Source organism: Fundulus heteroclitus, chromosome 18 (genome assembly GCF_011125445.2).
Source record: "Fundulus heteroclitus isolate FHET01 chromosome 18, MU-UCD_Fhet_4.1, whole genome shotgun sequence".
NCBI lineage: Eukaryota > Metazoa > Chordata > Actinopteri > Cyprinodontiformes > Fundulidae > Fundulus > Fundulus heteroclitus.
The window spans coordinates 31,757,946-31,781,296 of NC_046378.1; the positions used below are offsets into that span (position 1 = coordinate 31,757,946).

The following is a 23,351-nucleotide window of genomic DNA, read 5'->3' on the forward strand; positions in this document are numbered from 1 at the left end:
CAACCTCAGCCAGGGTCTTGTGAGTTCATTCCAATTTGCTTTATGCTTATATCCTCTGCTAACCCCAAACAAGGGGAGAGTTCAGCCCGTCTTGGGACTCCTGGTTCCAGAGCTCAAACTTAGTGTGGGGTTCGATATTGCACAACCTCACATAACAGCATTGACTCCTTTCCACCTGTGAGATCACATCCCAAGTCATGTGAATTACCTACAAATAGCCCTCAGGATCACTGGCGTTCTCAAATCCCTTCACCACTTGAAGAGAGACTAGTTCATAATTAATTAAAGTAGAATTTGTTTGTTTTTCAAGATAACTGAATTAATGTTTTACACGAAAGCCTGATGAATTAGAGCTTGACATCATTTTAAGCAAAAATATCTAAACAAAATACATATAAAATGTATGTGACGTGAAATATAATGTACAGGTGGTGTGCCTTGCTGGCTGCTTGCACCAGATGCCCCAATCTCTAGAAAGCACTGCAAAAATTGTCGAGTTCCAAATATGGTATTAGATAAAGAGTTCCTTAGAAAAAAAAATTAGTTGAAATGAACAATCGGTGGCTGTCCAGTGTAAGAGCGTGTTGGATCTTGGTCAAAACTAGAAATGAGAAGTAGTTATGCAAACTGAAAAGGCAGTGTGTCCAAAGAGTGACACCTGCTTAAATGCAAACACTGTGCATTCTGCATCTGTATGGTCACTACATTAAAGCTGTAACACATATTTAATATGAATAAAGCCAAACCTAAAAAAAAATAAAAATAAATAAAAAAACTAAAGCACAATGTTTGCTTGTTAAAGTATACCCCAGGAAATACTTTCTAAACATTTCATGTAAAGGAAATTGTTGATTCAGTCTCATTTAAAATCAGTACGTTTCACATGTTCTCAGGAAATTGCTTGTACTTTTTCTGAAACTATAACAGGTAAAGTAATCCATCTGATCTAAAACTGTCAGTCTCTTTAAGTACATAATGTCCATCTCTAATCTTTTTATTAAGTGAGTAAAATGCGTTTTGATGATATTGGGATTTCTCAGGTATGTTTGTGCATGAAAGCTGTACAGAGAAAACACATCCTTTGCTGGGCACGAAGCCATTGTTAGTACATGTTAGAATTCAGAGCCAATATCCATTGGCAAGTCCCCAACAGCTCTATCCAAAATAATCTCTTTAAAACAGATTTAGGCAACCACAAACCACACAAACATTGCAGGTACACGGCACCCTTAAGATTGAATGGAATAGCCAACTGTTTGATGCAGATGCACATGACATATATTGAAACACAAAAATCCATACCTGTGCTCATACAGCAAACCATCAGGTCTCCAGTTTTAATAATACACTCCATATTCACCATATCAACAGCTGTAACATCTGAGCATCAGTCTTTGTTAATATAAAAGCAAATCCCACCTCCTTCATTTTCCCCCAAGAACTCTGTGCTGCCGCCCAACAATTGCTGTGATCTGTCGAGGATGTGATTGTCAAACCAGGTTTCCGCAAAGCAACGTGCGGCAGATGAGCTCTCTGTGCAGAGAAGAAGCAGATCGTCTGTTTAGTTCATCAGGAAAAGAACATTGGCCAGATGGATGGATGGGAGTGTAGCACATGGTCCTTGCCGGTGGAATTTGACTAGTTTTCCTGCCCATTTTTACCTCGCCTGCATCTTTGGTAGCTCCCAGAGCTGCTGGGCTTCTAACCAGGATCTCAAAGAAGCTCTCTGGTTTAATTAAAGACAGAGAATAGCTGCCCAGAGAAGAGTCCCTGATGTGTATGAGTTGTTCTCTGGTAAAAGTGGCTCCAGTGTAGAAGCAGATAACAACAGAGAAAATGGAGAAATGCACAAAAAAGTGAGCAATGTACTAAGGCATCTGCAGTGTCTTGTCTTGGATAAGACATGCAGAAATTGCTCAAGACTGAGGATTGAGTGAAAGGACAGCCGCACTGAGGGCAATAGGCTCTGCACATGGTGCATCTGCTTTACCAACTGAGCCCCCCAGCACTAAATCACTTTCATGGTCAAAACTGTATAAAATGAAGTATCTCGGCATGCAGACTGCACTACATACACTTGTGAAATAACATGTCACTCTTAGGAGCAAAGTGATTATTATTGTGGTACTATTGTACTGCAGCCCTCTGTTGAATGGCCACCTTAAAATGGTGAAGGGTTTGCATGCCTCTTTCCTGCTAGGGTTTCCCATGGCAAATCGGCGTCATGATTGGGGTCAGACTAAGAGTGAATCAAGAATTCCAATGACATGGCTGACCTCAAAGAGGCAAACCTCACCTGAATTAGGTAAACTGATGTTGCCTGGGCTCAGCTGGGCACAGCCTGAAGAAACTACAGGAAGCCCTCTCTGGGCCTACCACCCGCAGAGAGGAACATTGGGATCAGGTGTCATGCAGGCGGGTTGGCAGGCGGGGGCAGAAGCCCGGCATGCTTATTCCTGTTGATAAAATCTGGTTTTGGGATAAATAGGCTCCCTTCGAATACCCTTATTGAGTAAGGACTCTTTAGCCAAAGCGGAAGTGCATCAGCAGTCACCATGATAAGTGATGTCTGAATAGTGCAGGCAGTGAGAAAGGAGGTAGTAAAATGTGCCTTTATGCTTCTTCTCACAGCTAATTTAGAATAGGGACCTCGCAATGGAGCTATAAGGAATCACACAGTTTTTTGCATGGCTTACAAGCACAGCCCATCTCACAAAAATTAACAAAAATTAAGAAAGCACTTTTGTACTTTTGTAGTTCATTTTCTGTAGGCCTGGACTAAAATTATCCAACGTGTGTAACCATCGCGTAACAACCTTTGAGTTAAAGGCTGTCCGAAATCGGCACAGCAGTCTGGAGCTCCTTTCCTACCCATGATAGTGTTCTTACTGTTGACCCCATGAAAGGTCAAGAAACAGGAGCTAGGAGCTATAATTAAGGATATTTTGATGGAGCCAGACCTTGTGTGCATTGAAGGCATTACCTGAATGGGTGGGACTGGGAAGAATGGCCTTCTTTGAAATTTTTGAGCACAAGGTGGTTTATAAGTGTACTTGGTTCTGGGCCACCTTGGCCCAAATATCAACAATTGATTTTGTAATCAGACCTACATTGTTACATCTTGGACATGCAAGTGAAGAGAAGTGCAAAGCTTTCAAAGTGATCCCCACCTGGTAATGAGTTGGATCAGGTTGCTGTGGAGCATACCTGACAGACATGGCAAATCCAAATGGGTAATGAGGGAGAGCTGGGGGTGTCTGGTGGAGGAAAATGTCCGAGTAAGCTTCAATTCGCTCCACTGGGAGAATTTATCTCATGTCAAGAGGAAGGTTAGGGACATGGAATTGGAATGGACCATTTTCAGGACCTCTACTGTGGATTTGGCTTCCAGGAACTGTGGACTGAAGGTTATCGGTGCCTGTGATGTTGGCAACCAATGAACCTGCTGGTAGATACCAGTGGTGATGGACGGCTGAGGAAGGAGGCTTTAAGGCTCGGTTATCCTTGAGGACTCCTGAAGTAGCTGACATGTACAGGGTGGCCGAAAGGACGTGCTGCAGTTGTTTTTTTTTCCATCCGATACCCTTCCTGCTGTTGTTGTGGAAGTGAAACATTGGGCTTGGGGGGAATGTACAGAGGCAATGGAGAGAGGCTTTTGGTTGGCCTCAAAAATGTTCCGGAAAACGATCAGTGACTCAGAAAGAAGACACATGGAGAGGAACTGCAGACCAGGACTAAGGATATTGTTGAGTAATGGAAGGAACACTTTGAAGATCTTCTCAATCAAATCACTATGTCCTCTGTGGAGAGGCCAGAGCCTGAATACTGTGGAAAATATGGTTTTATTCCATTACAACTTGAATATTTCTTATGTTTTATTATATTATACATATTTGTGCAATACTTACGCTGGTATTTAATATTACAGTTTTGACTTTTCTGATAATGTCATTCTCTGTTGCTTTAGAACTAACTTTAGATTAGATTTGCTTGTTTTCTTCATTACTAAAGATTGTGAGTAACTCTGTCTCTTTGCCACTGTCACACACAAATTTCCCCATTGTGTGACAAAGGAATTCCTTATCTTATCTTATCAATTTTTGAAGAAAAAAAAAGGAGACTGGGAATTTCTTCCCAGTATGTGTTCCCATAATTGTGAGATCATAGTCTGCTTGGTAAGGGAGACTGAAAAGTACACCCACGATCATTGATCCTACTGTTAACTGAAGGAGCAGTGCGGCTTTCCATGTCGCCATGGAACAGTGGACCAGCTCTTTACCAGGGGTGTAAATCACCAGTTTTATCACAATACCATGTTATATCAACTTGTTTTGGTACGATGTTTGACAATATCATAATCTGTCACGACATGATTTTCATTAAGTTAAATTCACAAGCCTGCATTCGATACAATGTGATATAATCTACCAATCTAACATAATTATTTATGTCTTGCTGAGGGAGGATGGGGTCTCTAGGTCTCTTTCAAAGGATATCCATTCCATGTATGGCGTAAGCAAAAGCTGTGTTTTCACTTTAACATAAAGTCAAACCTGTTTCCAGTGTGCATTGGACTCTGCCAGAGCTCCCCCTTGTCATTGAGTCTGTGTGGTGCATTTACAGACAGAGTGGTCTGCTGCTGAGTGTGAAGGGGCTAGAATGTGTCTGTTCCTCTGAACCTGAGGAGATGGTTCTCAACCAGAAAAAGGTGGATTGCCCCTTCTAGGAGAGGAATTTTAGTAGCTTGGTGTCATTTTAACGATTAGAGGTAGGTTGCAACTGGAGATGGGCAGATGGATTAGGGCTTCATTTGCAGTAATGCAGGTGTTGCTCCTGTGGTGGAGATAACCCTGAGCCAAGAACAAAAGCCCTTGATTTACCAGTCTCTCTACATTACGACCATCATCTACGATCATCAGATCAGAAGTTGGGTTCAGCCCCTTTGCTTCAATTAAAGGAACTTTTAATGTTTCAAAATACCAAGATCTCTTGGATAAAATATACTCCCAACTATGTTCGAACAGTTTGTTGCTAGCCCCTTTCCTGTACCAATATCACTGCACAACAAGGCCCAGATCAAGGTCCATAAAGATAAGGATGCACATGCAGTATGTGGAAGAACTTGACTGACCTACACAGAGCCCTCAACCAGACAGAATAATTTGGATAAATTAGAGTGGAGACTGCCTGCCAGGCCACGTCATCCAATGTCATCGGGTGAGTTCCAAAATGCATTTCTTGAAGATTGGTCAAGATTTCCCATAAACACACTCCTAAACATTGTGGAAAGCCTTCCCAGAAAAGTTGAACATCTACAGCTGAAAGCGGTTGACCTTATATTAAACCCTAATAATAGTTTATCTATTTATGGTTAATGAATAGTTTATGAATACTTTAGTACTCACAAGTGAACATTTCTACTTTTAATCAGAAGCAATTTCGACTTTTTTACATTAAATTCAGCTATTTTGTTTGTTTGCTCAGTGAACATAGCTTAACATGGCATAAAACTGAATAACTTCTACAATGCACCTTGTCATGTAAACATTCAGGTTGCCTGTGAGCTCTATATGTTTGAAACATATGTACAAGTACATACATTGGACATTTGCTAGCAAGTATAGTTTTGACTTTGCATTACAGTTGGGACGCAAAGGGGGCTTTGCAATAAATTACAGAAATGGGGTCTTTTTATAATATATTTGCCATTTTATCTTGTGTACTAAAAATTCTGAAACAATATTTTGTTGCTCTTTTACTGACAAGCAAATTCATTATCAGATTTTCCAAAGACCACTGCCTGTTCAGTTGAGAATTAGTTTGATTTAAGTTGCATATATGCACGAACACATTAATGAATAGTTTCATGTCTTCTTCAAGTGAGGCAGTTTTTAACTATGCATCTGATACATGAAAACCTGACTTGAAATTCTGCCAAACATCAGAAATAATTCATACAGTGTGCAAAGTTGCTTCGGTGTCATTCGTGTCTGAGCTTTGTACCTTTAAAAAAGTTTCTTGTTTTTACTTTGGCAGTCGTTCAGGTTTTAATCCATTTTAGATGATCCAAGAGATCATAAAATGTGTTGAAGAATTTTATACGTGAGCCAAATAGCACAGCAACTGGGCCGTACCCAAATATCTGCAAGCTTACAAAACTGCTTTGAAACCTGGCCTGCTGTTAAGTAAGACTTTACCACTGTGCCAACAAATAGTGCTTTTGTTGTTTATTTTTAAATGATTAGCATCTAATTATTCATGCCAAGATTTAAGGGACTGTTTGAACATGTGGATTTGTCTTTGGTGTAACTTCTCTATACTGGAGCTTATGGGGATGTATGCTCTTCTCGGCACATTAATGTGTTTTTTGATGTAAGTTTTATATGTTGGACTGCATGGAAAAGCACACCACACTCAAGGAACATTCTTTCTTAGAGCCCCACTTGGCCCTACGTTACATCTGTGCTGAATATTTCCACAAATGGGTGGCCGAAATCCCCTGTAAACCTATAAATGGAAGATTAATGTGAACAAAAAAGCTTTTAAACTTGGACACAAATTTAAACACCTTGATCTTACAAATACGTCACAGACATAATATTTAGGTTCAAGCTAAGATATTTCTTATACATCATGAAAAAAGGGAACTTTGCAAGGAACTGGAAATAACTTTTTCACGGAAACACAATTATCTCAACGAAAGCACTTTATTGTAGCATTTTTGGAAAATAGAAAAGAGCATAGCTGTGCTTAGCTATATCATTACAAATGACACAAGGAATCAACAAAACGCCCACAGGAAACCATAAACCATTCATAGCCAGAGACTATAGGGCAGTTGAAGTGTGAAAATATAGTTTTCAAAACCATTTTCATGTTGAGATATTTCTCAAAACATCTCTTAAAACAACTTTGTTCTAACAATCACTACTATCAAAATCATAAAAAAAAAGTTAGAACATCATTTTGTTATTACAAACTAACCTGATTCTCACTGCCATAACTTTCCACATTTTCAAAATCTTGAAAAAAATATGTTAATTTGAACCGCTAACTTACAACGAATTTTAAGATTCAATCTATATACAAATAAAGCACCATTAGATTTGAGAGTTTATGAGACAGTTCTTTGTGCTTAGCAAGTGCTCTCACAATTTTATTCAGAAACCGACACTTTACATGTACAGCATCTTCTGTAAGACACCAGTTTCAGCGTCCATGTATAACTTCACCAGGAAGGTATCCTAATCCGGCCAGCCTCAGTTCCTTCCCCTCCTCCTGTTGCCAGCTAACAGAGGACATAGAACAACAAATAAATGTTAGTCACATAGAACTGGTTATCGCCTAAACGGGAAATAAGCATTGTATCGCAGCTTAGAAATCTTTATGGCCCGATACAACTCTTTCCACATGACATGACCAAGCTCAGCACAGCGAGAAGTTGGGAGTATGACTGCCCCCGCAGAACCTCACAACCTATCTGAATTATGGACCTCAGACAGACCTCACAAAAAAGTTGCACAAACTGCAGCTGCACAGACATAGTAAATGTCAGCGTAACATTTAGGTGAGTAATGTGCAGGCAAGCATGTTGAAATGAGCAAGGAGCCACAGGTGACTTTAGGAATTGGTTGACTTTTTTTTTTAGAAGTGTACTCATGTGCTTCCTTACTGAGTTCATGGACAAAAAAAAAGACAATCCCGGTGCCTGCATGGAAAATGTGATTCAGCTCTTGGTTGGCTTAACTTAGCTAATGCACTGGAAAGTGATGGAATCAGCCAACGCATACATCAGAAAGCACCTAGCAGTAAACCCCAGCTTTATTCATTATTAATTTAATGTGTGTGGAACAACAACACGTTCTGTTTTACAGTAGACTTTACTTGTTGGCTTTAACTGGTTTTCCCTGTAGTTACAAGGCAACCTGGGGGGATACAAGAAGTTAATGTGCCCTCTCCATAACCCCCTCCCATTTAAAATATTTTCCTAAAGTTTAAACAAATCAGTTTAAAAATATGCAGTTACAACAACTGTTTTCTAGAAGTATTGTAGCTGCGGAAATAGTTAAATGGAACTGCTCATTTTTGTTTTGTCTTGCAATCCTTTGTTTTAATTGTGTGCTTTACATTTGCCATGCACAAATTTATATTTTTCATGTAATTTTCCCAAAAAAAACAAGCACTATGAGTTATTTTTTTTTCAAAATGTCAAACCATTCCATTAACAACACCCAGCATGAATGACAGGACGTAGTACATATATGGCGCAGGGCAAAAAGTATGTGACACAGAGGTAGGAAGAGACATTACAGCCAACATCAGCTCATAGACAATGTTGAGACTCTATTTACACTCGGTAACATCTTTGGGTTTTTATATTCCTGTTTTATTTTTTCCTTATTCTATTTCTTTACCTACAACTCTTCTTGGATTAGGTCTTCCTTCTACAAAAGGAAAGCATACATACACACCCCCACATTAATACGAAACTTTTTCCCAGGCAGTGAGTAGAACAGAAGGATAAAACTCACTCTGGATCAGTCTGGTAATTTGCTCGGAGTCAAGATTAGCATTCCCTTGAAAGGTAGTAATTCTTGAGAGATCAATCCCTAATGGAAAAGATACATTTCCTTTCAGTGAAATTGCACCATTTGACATTTCATTAATCTAGTTATCACGTCACTGTAAAGATAAAAACGGAAAATCACAGTAAATATCTTTGAACGTGTGCTTGTACATTCATTTACCTTCCATTTCAACGTTTGTGGTGCCTGAACTGACAGAATATTGAGGGCCTGGAGACAGAATGCGTTAGTCTTCAGGAAGATGAGTCATGTGAAGCTTTAGACAAAATGATTTAATGGGAAATCTTTACCTGAAACAACCCTGGTGACTTTGGTGATGGATGGTTGCCCTTCAATAACCCTGGTGACCTTGGTGATGGAGGGTTGCCCTTCAATAACTCTGGTGACCTTGGTGATGGATGGTTGCCCTTCAATAACCCTTGTCACTTTTTTAATTTCAGGAGCTGTGGAAATAAAAAGATTGTTTCATTTACCTCTTCGAAAAACTGAATTTTCTGCCGTTTGTTTGCGTGTCATGACATTGTATGAGAAGGTTGGCCTTAGCTAAAATGTGACATCATAAATGCCAATCACAATACTTTTCATTAGTGAGGGCATGTCGACAAGGTGGCACTTTGGTGCTGACCCATCAGAATAGCAAGAAAAAAGTGCGTACACAGTAAACATTGATTACCAAAAGTAATTAATGGAAGTAAAAAGTAAATGACACAACTACCATCTGTTCTGTCAATAAATGTGTCTGACTTTTACTTTTTTCAGAATTCCCTTTCCATTTTTGATTTATTGGAGGGTTTTTGTGTGTTTGTGTGTGTGTATGCCACATCTTTTCATGACATGGGAGGCCAGACATATGAGCGTGTATGTGTGCTTTAAAACTATTGCCTTCAATGTGACTTTATGCCCGTCTCTAATTGGATACTTAGATTCTCCTCAGGGAGAAGCTCTCTGCAGAAATGATACTTTCTGTATCATTCTTCATCAAACTAGATTTAAATTATGCTACGCGTCAAAGTCAATGTTGATTCAGTATGCTCCCCCAAGCATACTGATGCAACAACAGGACAAGGGAAAATAATGCAGCAAAAGAAAATGTGGTTGTTAATTTAAAAAAAATAACAATTTTGATAAAAAAAACAAAAAAACAACAGTGTTTTGTTGGAGGAAAAAATCTGATAAAGAAATGTATTGTGGGTAAAAAAATCTTAATTGGGACATCAAGTTGTCTAAATATTGCAGTTTAGTAAAATGATTTTGGAGTGAAGAGTTGCTTCCCCCTTTTAGCTGCTTTATTACTAGCAAGTTTCTCATCCATCCATCCATCCATCCATCCATCCATCCATCCATCTATCCATCCATCCATCCATCCATCCATCCATCCATCCATTTTCTGACCCGCTTAATCCCTCATTAAAGAAAACTCTGTTAAACTAAAGGAATCACAAGATAATAAAAGGGTTTGAATCATAATTACATTGCTGGACAACACGTGTGATGATCCTCTCTAAGAAGAAGAAAGAACATAAATTCAGCAAAGAAATACAAAAGAAAAACACTTCAAAATACACTGTTGTAATTGTAACATGTAAATATCAGTGCTTACTCATAAATGTAAGGGGTATTTCCTGATACCTGTATCCTGAAACAAACTGTAAAATAATTTGTGCAAAAGTTATAAAAAATATTATAAAAAAAGAGTGCACAATAAAATAAGCTCACTGATGAGCTCCTGTACATCATGGAGAGCCAAAGCGCATGTTTTGCTTAATACAGAAAGCCACATGTTGCCTCGCATTAGCACTGGGGCGTTGATAAAAACTTAATTCACCTTGATTTGAATGTAACTGATGAGCTTCCTGAGTATCATGAGGAGATCCTGACTCCCCACAGGGATATCTGGAAGACAGCAGAGGACGTAAACCATAATTAAGCTTTTAAAGCAATTAAAAAAAAAAAGAAAAGCAAATGCATGTCTTGACGGATCTTCTTATGGAAGTGAAGGTTAATGAAACTGAACAGACAGAATTCCTACCTTGAGGGTATAAGATTTGGTCGATAAAATGAATAACACCATTTGTGGCCATTTTATCGGTTTCTGGGAGCTGCACAGAATTCACTTGTACGGCATTGTCTGCCTGAAACAAACAGTTGAAGCAATCGTAAATAACAAAATTACGGCATGATTGACAGGACATGGATGTGTCAGTTGGGCATGTCAATTTAAGATATGCATTTGCGAGATTCTGTAACTTACACAACTAATAAGATAGCAGCTAAACAATCAGGCTAAATAACCCAATACCTTCTGCACTTAAAACATATGCATAAAGGTACAATTGCCTCCGGTAAAAAGTTTAACACTAAACACCTACAGATTTCAGTTGGAGGTTGCTTCCCTGGAGAGATTTTAGAAGATTTGTCACACGAGCCTCCAAGCCGCCTCCAATGGCAATACCATTGCCAAAGTGATATAGAAGGATTGTCCTGAGAGCATTTACGTCTCCTGAAATAAACAACAGCAAAAAAAAAAACATATTAATTTTCTTTTACCACTGCCAACACAAGTGCAGAAGGGATGACAATTGGTAAAGTCCTCACGGTAGATGTACCTTTCAACAGGTTCAGTTCTCTTTCAGTCAAAGCAGCAAACGCCTTATCGCTGGGGGCAAACAGTGTAAAGCCTCCCTCTTGTCTGAGCAGGTCCGTCAAGCCGGCAGCTTCCATAAGAGACAAAAAGATCCTGCAGCACAAAGAAGGAAAAAAAAGCTGGCTCGCCAAGAAACCACAGTGGGCTGATAAAATGCACTGACAGCACTTTCTTGTTTCCGTGTGTGCTTGGGGGAATTTCATGTCAAACGAAAAGCGGTTTGAGAATGATTTCGTTCTTTTAACACCAAAGTCCACTTTCACCAAAATTGCGCGGGACTTACTTGAAACGTCCGCTTTCAGTCAGAATCTCAAACATCGATTGTTCTGCAGGTTTCAACATGGTCCTCATGAGGTGAAGGGCTCCGTTGCTCCCTTCCTTGCTGCCTCTTATCAGGCAGGCGTTCTCAATGCACACCGCCTGCAGAGGAAAAGTTAACGGCAAACGATTGATGTGAGGATTAATCACTGACATATAGTGATTAATAGGAGCAGGGCTTCGAGGATGGTATGTTTGTCTAGTGGTATAAAGCTCTCATTTATGGGCAGGATTTTGGAGAAGATGACGCACCGTGCGGTAAATGAAGACCCTGAGAGTTTTTCCTCCAATGGTCTCCAGCTGCTGGCCATTATACAGTTGTCCAAGGCCAAGCTTACTCTTTATGATGTGGTTCTCCAGGATGATCCTGAGCTCTCTTTGATCCATTGACATCACTTCATCTGCAATTGAAATATAAGTTTCCCTTCTGTAAGTCGATGTGTTTTAGAATTGCAAATAATAATTTTGCTGAAAGCGTTTGTTAGTACCATAGCAACAAAACGCCACAAGTTGCCACTGCAGTGCCATAAACCAATAGCATCTACTTGGAGTGACTTTATGCTTATGTAGTCACAACATGTAACCAACAGTAAACTATAAATTATGAAAACCTGACATATATGTTATTTATATATTGAATTTCTGTAATTCCCTAAAAAATAATAATTAATGCATTTAAATGTTAAAGGGGATCTTTCACTTCTTCAAGGTGAAGGCTGTTTTTTTTCTCTCTTTTTTGGCAGATTGCTGTTGACGGAAAGCTTATTTTTTCTGGAGTGATACATCTCTGGCCTCATAAATGACCAAAACTATAATAAAATAAAATTAATCGCAACTATTTCGTAATGCTTGTTTATTTTTGTTTGTGTTTTCAGATTGAATGCCATTATACTCATCATTTTTTTTACTTTGACTTAAAAGCTTTCCAAATAGAGTCATTGCACCGTTCAACCTCTAAGTGGCACCAAATGTTCTGATGGTGAAACAGAGACCACCTTCACAGTTTGCTGTGCCAGTTCCACACACAAGATACATATACCAATATACCTATAGCGTCTATAGACTGCACAATTTTCTTTTTTACATGTTACATGGCTTTACAGGCATTTTTATTACTAGTATGTTTGCCAGTTATACATTAACAGCAAGCCTGAAAGAAGAATAAAAGAACAAAAACACTGTAACTGAATGAGGAGCGGCCAGTTGTCTCTTCAGGCCTTTTGAGGACTGCAGAACAGAGATGCTATACACGAGATTGCAAGCTGTTTGTGACTCACCAGTAAAGGCATCATTTAAAGGAGCCAGCAAAGTGTATTCAGCGTCTGCTCTCATCTCACTAGAAAGGCCCAGCTCAGTCATCATGTCACCAAATGTTGACTGCGAAGCTCCCATCAGTTCCGTTACATGTTTAGCTTAAAGGCAAAAAATAAATTCAAAACAACGTTAACATATGAACTATGGATAAAACATCTTATATTTCGATAATAAATCCTAAAGTAAGAAGATCGGGTGAAAAACAGCGCTCCAACCTGAGTCTGGAATCAGCACTTGGTCAATAAGGTGAATAACACCGTTGGTAGTGACTATGTCCTTTTTGAGCACCATTTTGATGCCATTAACTGTTAAGCTCTCGCCATCGCAGCCAATTTCAATGTTGTTTCCCTCGAGGGTTTCATAAGACGTTCCAGCCATGATGGCCTCGGAGCACTGGACAGAGTTCAGGAGGTGGAAATTCAGAAGAGCTGGAAAAAAAACACAATGTATTAAGCTGCAGTACTTTTAACCAGAGTAGCAAGACATTCATAGGATGCATGGATAGTGTTTGGTCATGTAAAGCTGAGCAGATTTTGCCCTGGAAACCTGTAGAGCCTTTTGGCCCTTTCTCAGGGTGTGTCGATATGTATAAAATGCATCTGATCTCATTGGCCAAGCTACTGGGCGGGAGAATTGTGGAGATAGCAGTTGTTCAAACTGCTTATTAACAGCTGCTTCCTGCTACTCAGAGCATTTACAGATCTGATGCCAAAACTTTGAACTTAGTTTTTTTTAAAGCTCACTAAATATTTGAAGGGTTTAGATTCTGATCACTGTAGTGTTTCCTCTGTGACTGAAAACTGTCCATAAATCTAACAACATTGTGTTTAAGACATATAAGTTTGTTATCTGCATCAGTTGGGCTAAACGGATGGAAATAACATGATTCAGTTCAATAATCTTTTAAAACTAAAATTGGGGCATATGTTTATTTATTTTATTTTATTTTATTGTGATGTTCTGTGGTCCAAATTAGCCTCGTGAGACCATCCTGATCTCGCAAGCTTTCAAGGTTTCATTCGCAGATCAGTCTGGCTACTCTCCGTTAAAGAAAATTTGGAGCCGTTCACCAAACGAACGTCCAATCAGCGTTGGCTTTGAGGCGGGTTGAGGTGTGACGCAACGAGAAGCGCGACAGTTCAGTCTAAAGAACATGGCGGCTTCAGCCGATGAAACTAGCGTTAGCGTGGCTATCGAGCAAGTTTTATCGGAATTACAGAGTATTTCTTTGCTGAGCTAACGAGCCTTTACCTGCAGCAGCAAGAGTAGCTTGGCTTGTGGTTGTGTTTTCGAAGCATGTTGACGAGTACGTCATATGCTTCCTTGATCTGATTGGTTTATTTGGCCCGTCTATCACCAACATAGCCAATCAGCTAACCAGTATTTTCGCCCCTTACCAAACTTACTTCAACGGAAGGTTTCCCGATGGATATGCGAAGCAAATCTATCTGGCGGCGTCAGGTTAGGTCCAAATAGCATCACATTCAGACTTCAAGGCTCAGAAACATAAACACCATTTCACTCACAGTGTGTAAACAGTTGACCACAATTTTCAACAAAATATTGCCATATTTTTTGGCGAGTATGTATTTAAGGACTTTTCAAGCCAGAGTGATTTAACCTGGATGGTTTCCTGAAATGGACTTGACAAACAAGAACTTGGAGGTATTTGTTTCAGTTATTCAATCCACAGAGTGTGCTAGTGCCACTCGTGATAACCAGAACCTCGGCATGCTATCGCTGTAACCACGCAATAATAGATGGTATGTCATTGTGGAAACACATTTTTTCACTTTTCACCTATGATCATAAAACTATCCTCCATGTGGACAGCTTTAATTTCAGTTAAGCTTGAAACTGCTGATTTTAGATCAGGCACTCCTTTCTCGGTCAACATCCCCTAAATAGATGTTGGTACTAAATTGTCTTAAATGTTTACAGTGACATTTGTGTACACTAGTCTCCGGTTTATTATGGGCTTAAGCTTTGGTGGATCCTTGAGTTTTATTGAAGAATATACAACCAATTTTCTTTAATCTGAGGGGGACAGTTTGAGTCAGATGGTTAATGGTTGGAAACAACTGGGTATTCCATTGCGAAAATGATCCCAAACACACACCAAAGCTGGTTTTGAATAGAATAAGGCAGGCAAACATCAAACTCCCTGAGAAGCTGTTCCAAATCACAGACCTCAACACTGCTTACAATCTGAGGACTATGCTTTAACCAGGGCAAATCTGAATTAGTTCTAACATTTCTGCCAGGAAGATTAGTCAAAATCCATTGAGATAGTACGCCAAAACCTTATTGATGATTGTAAAAAAAAAAAAGAAAAGAAACATGGTCAAAGTATAAATTTGTTGAGTGAAATTGATCTCCAACTTGTTTTTCAAAATTAATTAAGTTGTATTGTATAACATTATTCTATCCTGAAAAATAAAACACACCTAATGCATCATCGAAAGTCTAATTAACGTGGCACTCGTTCTAATAATGGGTATATGTAAACCTCTGAGCAGAACTGTATTTGTGCATCACAGATCCAAAATAGTTTCTCTAGTGTGAAATCATTATGTTTATGATGTAAAAGGAATTATTAAGAATCCTTTTAATTTAATTATGCAGTTTAAATAGTTGGATTCACCTTTGAGGACCTCCTTGTCACTTAAAAGCCTTTCCATGGTATCGCCACCAATCTTATCAAAGGCGTCATTGGTGGGGGCAAAGAGAGTGTAGTGTCCTGGCTGACCCAGTTTTTCCAGCAGTCCAGCGGTCTGAGCTACGTCCTAGATGGTGGTTTCACCAGCAGTGGTATGATTAGTAAACTTCTACAGAGAATAAAAATAGCAACTATATAAACTGTGCATACTTACAGCTAGCGTTGTCAAGTCATCATCAACCTCAATCACATCCTGGATAGTGCTTCCAACACTACTGATGACACGGTCAATGACATGAACAACTCCATTGGTTGCGACCTGGTTACCGTAGATAATCCTGGCGCAGTTTACAGTAACCACCTGCGAACAACGTCCATTTACAGGGTAAACCTCAGACACTTTGTTCTAACGTAAGAAAACCATGCCGTAATGCTACCACATGGCAATACTCACCCCATTGGAATAATGGTTAATGTATAGACCCAGGTCGTTGTACATGGAGGTCGGGGTCATCCCGTTCTTTAGATCTTTGGTCAGCAGGCGTTTGTTAACCATGTGATAGTGCAGAGCATTGTAGAGTTCAATGTTGACGTTGCTGACCAGTGCATTCCTTACTGTCTGTAAAGATGAGGGAAAGTAAAGTGGTCAAATGTGACCGAAGGTCAAGGAAGTAACCAGACTTTTTGTTTGGTCCTGACTCACCTCGTCCAACAGGTCCCAGGCCTCGTTGCTCGGAGCAAACAAAGTGAAAGATCCTGGTCCCTCAATCTCGGGTCTTAGTTTAGAAATGTCCGCGTAATTTTGGGTTGAGGTTGCCTTCACTAGAGCAAGACTCCCATACACGTGGTCAATTGGAGCAACTAAAAAAACAAAACAAATATGCTTTTGTAAACATAAGAAAGAATCAAGAAAACGGATGCATTTAGTTCTTAAAGAGAGGTAAAATGATAGTAAAATACCCAAGCAATCTCTCCCTCTTTAATTATTATTATTTCAAAAATAATTCCCAACTATTCTCCAGACGGATTAATTGCCTCTATCTAACTTTTATGCATCCATTATTTGGTAGCACAGACCATACCTGCAGGACAGCCTGGCATGCCTTCAAGTTTGATGTATCCCGGACAGCACTCATACAGCACAGTCCTGCGCAGAGAACATTCAAACATGCAAGTCAAAACCATGTGTATTTCCCAGTCTTTGAAGCATTGGTTGAAACTTTTTTTTTTTTTTTCGTTTTTGAATGTTGTATGTTTTGGGTTAGGTTGTCTATGTCTTAGAGGAGCCTTCTGCGGTTGCAGATGTAACTCATTATCTCCCGGATTATCTTAACACACCGTGTGGTCCAGCACTTTCAGCCAAAAACACCAGGAAAGCGTGCCCTGAGGGTAATGTGGGCGATTCAGTAGTTCCTTTTGTTTTCTTTCTTTTTTTTGCCAAGCTCTTCTCTTTGATGATAACCATTTGTTTTGAACTTTTCTTGACCAACCTCAGACATGTTGGAACTTTGGCATTTAAATTATAATGGAGTTTACAAGCTCAAAAATTATTACATTCAGAGGTTGAATGATTTATCCCAAGAGATTTCAATAATTTCTTTCCTCCATTGAGTCATGCAAAATGAAACACAACTGATTCTGCCGGAAATTATCTGCTTGTTAAGAAAGAAGGGAGGATTTTGTTTTCTTCCTCCCGTTTTTGTCCAACACTGCAACCTGGAGAGGACTGTAAAACTTAATGTGCAGCTGTGAGATAAATAGATGATTTACTCTCACACGTCCCGTCATGTTGAATCTGCTGCTCTGATTTGACCTATGGGAACGCTACTTTGTGATGATGCACACATCACTCCAAATACCTTACAGGTATTCAGACAGAAAAAAGACAGGAACACTCCAGATGCAGCTATTAAAGATAAGCAATACCACATGCACCCAGAAATAACTGGCTGGGTGGGTCTATTGGGATGGATTTTTTAAGTTTATTGTGACAGAAGTTGATCCTAAACCCCACTTCAGCTCAGCATAATTAAAGTCATCATGACAAACAGTGACAACAATATTAGGGTTTTATGTTAAACCACTCACTATTAGCTCAACGAAAAAGAGACACGGTTCTAAAACAATTCAACCGAATGTAAATGGAGACATACAGTAATAAAAATTTAGGAGATTTATTTTCCAGCAGGCTGTTTAAACTCCAGTCTCCGTCTAAGCTGCACATGTGTGCTCCAGTTGTAGCAGACGTCTGAAAGTGGATTTAAATAAGAGCGCTCGCACTTATGAGTGCGGCATGTTTTAAAATGAAAGAATAAACACAGAGAAAATATGTACCAAATGTCTCAAAGTTTGCTCCCTATAGCTAACAGAACATTATAACTAAACATCAAACTATCACATATTCAGACTTTATGGCCCAAAGCACCGTTGAGGCACACCGTTCTTTGTTTATTCCTCTGCAGATATTTTAAACAAGTACAAAGACCACCACTTCTAGGTCATGGCTAACTGCATGCATATAACATCTGTATTTGAATCAAGGTTGAACGCTGGGACGGGGATGAGCTCACACGAGCCCCGATGGGGCAGAGTCAGCAAAACGCTCGTTATATTGCTTTCCCACACTGAGGGATCGAGTCTGGCAGGGGGCCTGGAAACTTTTGACCATCAGCATCTTTATAAAAGTACTGTTCCTCTTCAGATCTAGATTCTTTCATTGTACAGTTTCCCCTACTTATTCTATATGGCATTGTTCTAATGTAATACTTCATTGCCTGTCAAAGAGCTTGGTAGTAAAGCTTTCTTGGAATCCGACTCACTTTGGAAGCACAAATGTTCCCTTTGGGAAAAGAGCAAATATTTTTGCTGGCTGTATGAGACTGAACCCAGTTGGAACAATATGAAAAGAGCAATTTAAACCGTACCGTCTGAATCCCTGCTGTTAATAGCATAGTCGAAATGGCTACAGCAGTTTTTTTTATTATTATTATTTGATGCACTTTTGGAGAGAACACTTATTCCATTTATTTGGAAAACCATCTTTAATTAGAGGTTGTCTTTTGGCAATTTTTTTAAATGGTTTGGTCAAACAAAAACACAGTTCCTGATTTTAGTGGTAGGTGACATGTCAAATGCACTTTTACTCCACTTGAGACAAAATTTGTGGTTTACTAATTAAAAAGTTTGTTACCTGAGCAGGATATAAAATTATATTATTTTAGAACAGGTAATGCATTTTGTTTAGCTTCGAGAATATTGAGAAAGTATTTGAGTCACTGCTTTAGACAGTTTGCTTGTCCCAAAAGTTCCCAATTTCCTTAAAAACGCTATTCCAAATGCATGACTGCTCCTTCAAATGCTCAGTGAACTCATTGTAAACTCAGGCTAATTTGGTGTTATTAAATTATTTTTAAAAGCTGAGATCTCTGCATAACCTTGTAACAAGATGCTGCAAATAAACACATTAAACTAGCACATCGTGGAAATCTCCCTTTCACCAAGCTTTATGTCTCTCTATCCATGTAATATACATTCTTTTGGGATTTTATGTGTATGTTTTTGTTGTTATTTTTATTAATTTATTTTTTTGCTGTTGTTTTTTTTTTTACAAAGTGAACTTTGTCAAGGGAGTGGGCTTGTGTGGGCTGGTTGGGGGTGCCAGAAGGAGGGTTCCATTCATGTTAAAATCACTGCTGAAAGAAAATCAACTTAGATTTGTATAGAGAGGGGGAAACGACCTAAAGACCATCAAAGGCAGGCTTGGCTTAGATTCATGTTTAAGATCCAATGTGCTGAGGCAGCAAAACTGCTAACAAAAAAGAGGTTTTATTGAGGGAGCTGGATGTGTTTCCATTCATGAATGCAGTCACTATTCTGCAGCCACATCATATCCTGGAATCAGTGGTTCACCGCTAAGGCATCCAATGACCACTAGGCTTTTAACGTTATGAAAACCCTAATGAAGTTCATGGGATCAAATAGGATTGTCTTTGAGACGAAACGTTATAGGACTGCTTCTATAAATGTGTTTTTCGTTCTACACACCAGTGTGCCTCAAATTAGCATAGCAGATGTCTGTTACTGTGCAAGCCTCCAAGTTTCCATGAAGGCTACTAAGATGAAATAGGAGACGATGGGAGAGCGGGGCAGAAACAGCAAAAAAAATATTTTCAGAACCAAACTAAAGCGAAAGCCGCAGGTAATTTTATTTCCAAAACTTGTTTGTGCTTTCTTCAAACTGGATAACCAACTTACGCTTTCTTTCCACAGATGGACCCGTGGTACCAATTACGACAAGTGCTAAAGTATTTCTTCTTTGTCCCCATCACTTGCTGAAGTGCACACACATTGGGTCTGATGAGATTTATTGGAGAAAACGTCACAAGGATTAATATTCATACAAAAACAAGTGAATATTGCTGTCAAAATTACCTAATTCACTTTGACTATATGGCAAAAAAGGAAATTCTGAAAAATATTAAACTGTGAACTTTAAATATATACTTTAAATATATACTTAAATATATACTTTAGAATTCCTCTAAAGCAAGGCAGTCAAGCATGAACAAAAACAAAAACATGCGTGCCTTTTTTGCTTATTATGTGTCAGTTATGAACAATGATTCAACAACCATCATTATGTGCTTGTATTCTTAAAATATGGTAACATTAAATAATATAAATTAAATTTGTGTTCACTTAGGAGAAACAAAGATAAATGTACACAGATGAAGACTGCTTGCAAAATCTCAAGAAGCATGCCTGTGCAGGGAAGCATTTAAGTAATATAGTGTTAACTATCCAAACAAGCAAAATTTAAACATTAAAACAAATGTTGATATTGTTTGACTTACCCTTCTTTTCTTGCCCTGATGCGGCTGTGGGTAACTATTTTGTCATATGCTGAGGAGTCAGCATAGTCAAAAGTAGAGAGCACAAAGAGTGCAAGGGCAAACACAAAAAGGAGCTTCATTCTTGGTTCCTCTCCAATCCAGAGTTTAAGGAGCAGACTCTTAGCTGGAGTTTATATAGCCCAAGTCTCACCCTCCGCTCTAGGAGGATGGTTGAATTTCTGACATGCATGAGCAACCCAAACCCTTCCAAATGCCACAATTCTCCTGCCTGCCGCTAAGCTGCAGCACTATTTGTATGACGAATTGTGGTTTATAAATAATTATATGTTAAATTTTTTAAATGAATATTGATATTTATGGAACACAGTTGTGCAAAAATGCCAAGTCTAGACTTTGTTGTTTCATAAAGGACTAACATCTGCAAAGTTATCAAAGGTCTTTGTAAATTGAAAACATGCTATAGGTGTAATTTGTGAGAAAAGGAAACAGGAATGAAGGAAAAAAGGGGAAATACTGTAAATACTGTTGAAGAAACACCTCTAACCTGAAATGTGTATTCACTTCAGAATGCAGCTTGTTCCCCCTAGTGGCAGGACAGAGAGCAAACACCTAACTTTTGCACATAGCTCCTTCTAATGCATATCGATTTACATTGGATCCTGAATTTTATATAGTTAATGTTTTTTAACTATATGAAAGGCTAGTTCAAGTCATGTCTTTTTTTATTTCATAATCAGTAAACTTAAATTTGTATCTCTCCAAATATAGTTAGAACCAGATATTTACATACATTTTGAGAAAATACATATAACCGTTATTCCTCAGAGACACTAAATCAGACTTAACTTTTTCTGTTTAAGTTCAAGTAGGAAAACCAAAACTATTCAAGATAGATTATCACTTAGATGTTGTTTCATATTACTGTATTCAAATTCAGAAGTTTTGGTGTCATGCTTAGGGTCACTTTCCATTTCGAACACTCCCAAAACATTGTTCTTTTTTTCAGGTGTCTAGCAGAATGAAATATTTTTTACCATCCAAACTGACACAAAACATGTGCAGAGACTGTTTGATCCTCTGTCTGATTTGATGTCAGACAGAGGGGTGGGGTTGGGAGCTTTGTCATTTCCTACAGTGTAATTAAACATCTGGTTTCAACCGACACTATCAAATACACTGTTTCACCAACTAGACCATTTTCAGATGGTCTCTCGACAGCCTTTCTAATTTTGAAGCACAACAAAATCTTGAATACGGTGAACTCCTAAGAGGCTGTATCACATGTATGTAGCAGGAATAAAACATTTTCATGGTCATGTATACAAATGTGTTCGTTGATGCAACAAAACACGGAAAACAGCTGTTTGTAAAACAGCTCTGTTATGTAGAATCCCAGATTATACACAGTTTGAACCTGTGAGTCAAACATTTAAATATGGGACAGAGGACTAAATCTGAATATCTGAAATGATTTATGCATTCTCTTTGCCCATATCGCTCTGGCTTTATATACTTAATAATATACAGAACTGGACATTGTGATAAATAGGTTTATGTAATCTGATTAAATCGGAATAAACTGTTTTGATTTAAACTGTATAAGATTCAACTTCTTATCATGTGTTACAGTTTCTACAGAGGGCTCCAACAAGGCAGCTCAAACTGAAATTAAACTAAATTAAAATTAATATTAGACTATTAGTTGTTGAAAATAGCAGTTAATTTTGTTGACATAAGCAAAACAACCCATTGCATTTTCGTTTCAGAGGGACTTCATCGGATATTTCTTGCCATGCAACCGTCACATTGCCAAGAATATTTCATCATACAGATGGCCATATGTTGCCAAGTGTCCTTGCTCCTGCCGGATGTCTCCAATGTGCAAGACAGAATTTCCCTTGACAACTGTGACAGCACACTGAAAGCAACTCAACGCATAAAGCAGAAATGGGTGACTGAGAACACTACCTGTTTATTTTTTACTAATGAGCACAAAACAAAAAACTACCCCCTCAACCTAAGAGACAGCATAAAGGCGTTTGATATAATCATCCTGGAATATGTTAACTTTGGAATCTCATCACACAATCTAGCTAAGAAATAACAACACACTAATGGTACCCATGAACTCACCAGGGATAATTAAATGCAGGACTGTATTTGCACTTGAGTTTAGAAGTTTCACCATCTAAATCAGTGGCTTCCGCGCTCTAGTTGACACAGACATAAACAGGAGCACAGATCTTGAAAGAGCGTTCCATTAAAGTGAAAATTTGTGGAAATAAGAACTGAAACAACAAATGAAACACGGTGGGCTTATGAAGACCAACCCTTGTGTTTACTGGTAACAGGAACTTACTTTTTTAATCACACCAAACCTTTCTTATCACATCAAACGGTGTTTTTTTTTTTTTTTTGTAGGTGCAGATGCATCATACCAATAATTGAGTTCAGATATCATGCTACTCAAGTCGATCTGTTTACTTTATAACACTCAAAGGTTCTCTTTAGTAAGAAACACCTGCTGAATTGTTGCCACAAATGGCAAATCAACAAATTATATGACAGGAGCTCAATGCATTCAGGAAATATGGTTTAAGTGACTTTTAAAGGAGCTGTAAGTGAAATGTTTACTGAAAAATAAACCTAAATCATTCTCATTTGTCACATGGAATAGAAGTAGCATTGCCTGAAAACCCTTCGCAGGGCCTGACCCCCATTGGCTTGTTCAGGGCCCCTGCCAGAGGGCAGGGCGCCCCCGGGGCCTCAGGATCCGCTCCACCGTAGCTGGCTGCCGGCGGAATCCATGGACTCGTCCCCGCGGCTCCCCGGGGCTTCGGCATTATGGCTGTCGGCGGGTTTCCTTGGGACCGTCTCTCCTCTTCCATTGGTTGGGGAGGGCAGATTTCCTGGGTTTGGCCCCTCTTGGGCACCTTTGCTGTGGGGATCCCTTGGGGCATCTGGGGTTTTGGTTCCCC

The 23,351-nt window shown here is 39.0% G+C and overlaps 1 protein-coding gene across 1 annotated transcript; it reads right to left on the bottom strand.

The window, feature by feature from the left end:
- Positions 1-6,688: 6,688 nt before the first annotated feature.
- Positions 6,689-20,525, bottom strand: postnb (periostin, osteoblast specific factor b). Its single transcript, XM_021325054.2, has 21 exons — positions 20,374-20,525; positions 19,775-19,873; positions 16,603-16,667; positions 16,224-16,381; positions 15,975-16,139; positions 15,735-15,881; positions 15,506-15,647; positions 13,077-13,289; positions 12,825-12,959; positions 11,800-11,948; positions 11,513-11,649; positions 11,192-11,322; positions 10,955-11,085; positions 10,615-10,717; positions 10,411-10,478; positions 10,186-10,231; positions 10,057-10,086; positions 8,876-9,028; positions 8,748-8,795; positions 8,532-8,609; positions 6,689-7,288 (listed from the first exon to the last, which is right to left on the bottom strand). The coding sequence occupies exons 1-21, from the start codon at positions 20,490-20,492 to the stop codon at positions 7,260-7,262; spliced, it is 2,346 nt and encodes a 781-aa protein (XP_021180729.2). The 5' UTR covers positions 20,493-20,525; the 3' UTR covers positions 6,689-7,259.
- Positions 20,526-23,351: the final 2,826 nt, after the last annotated feature.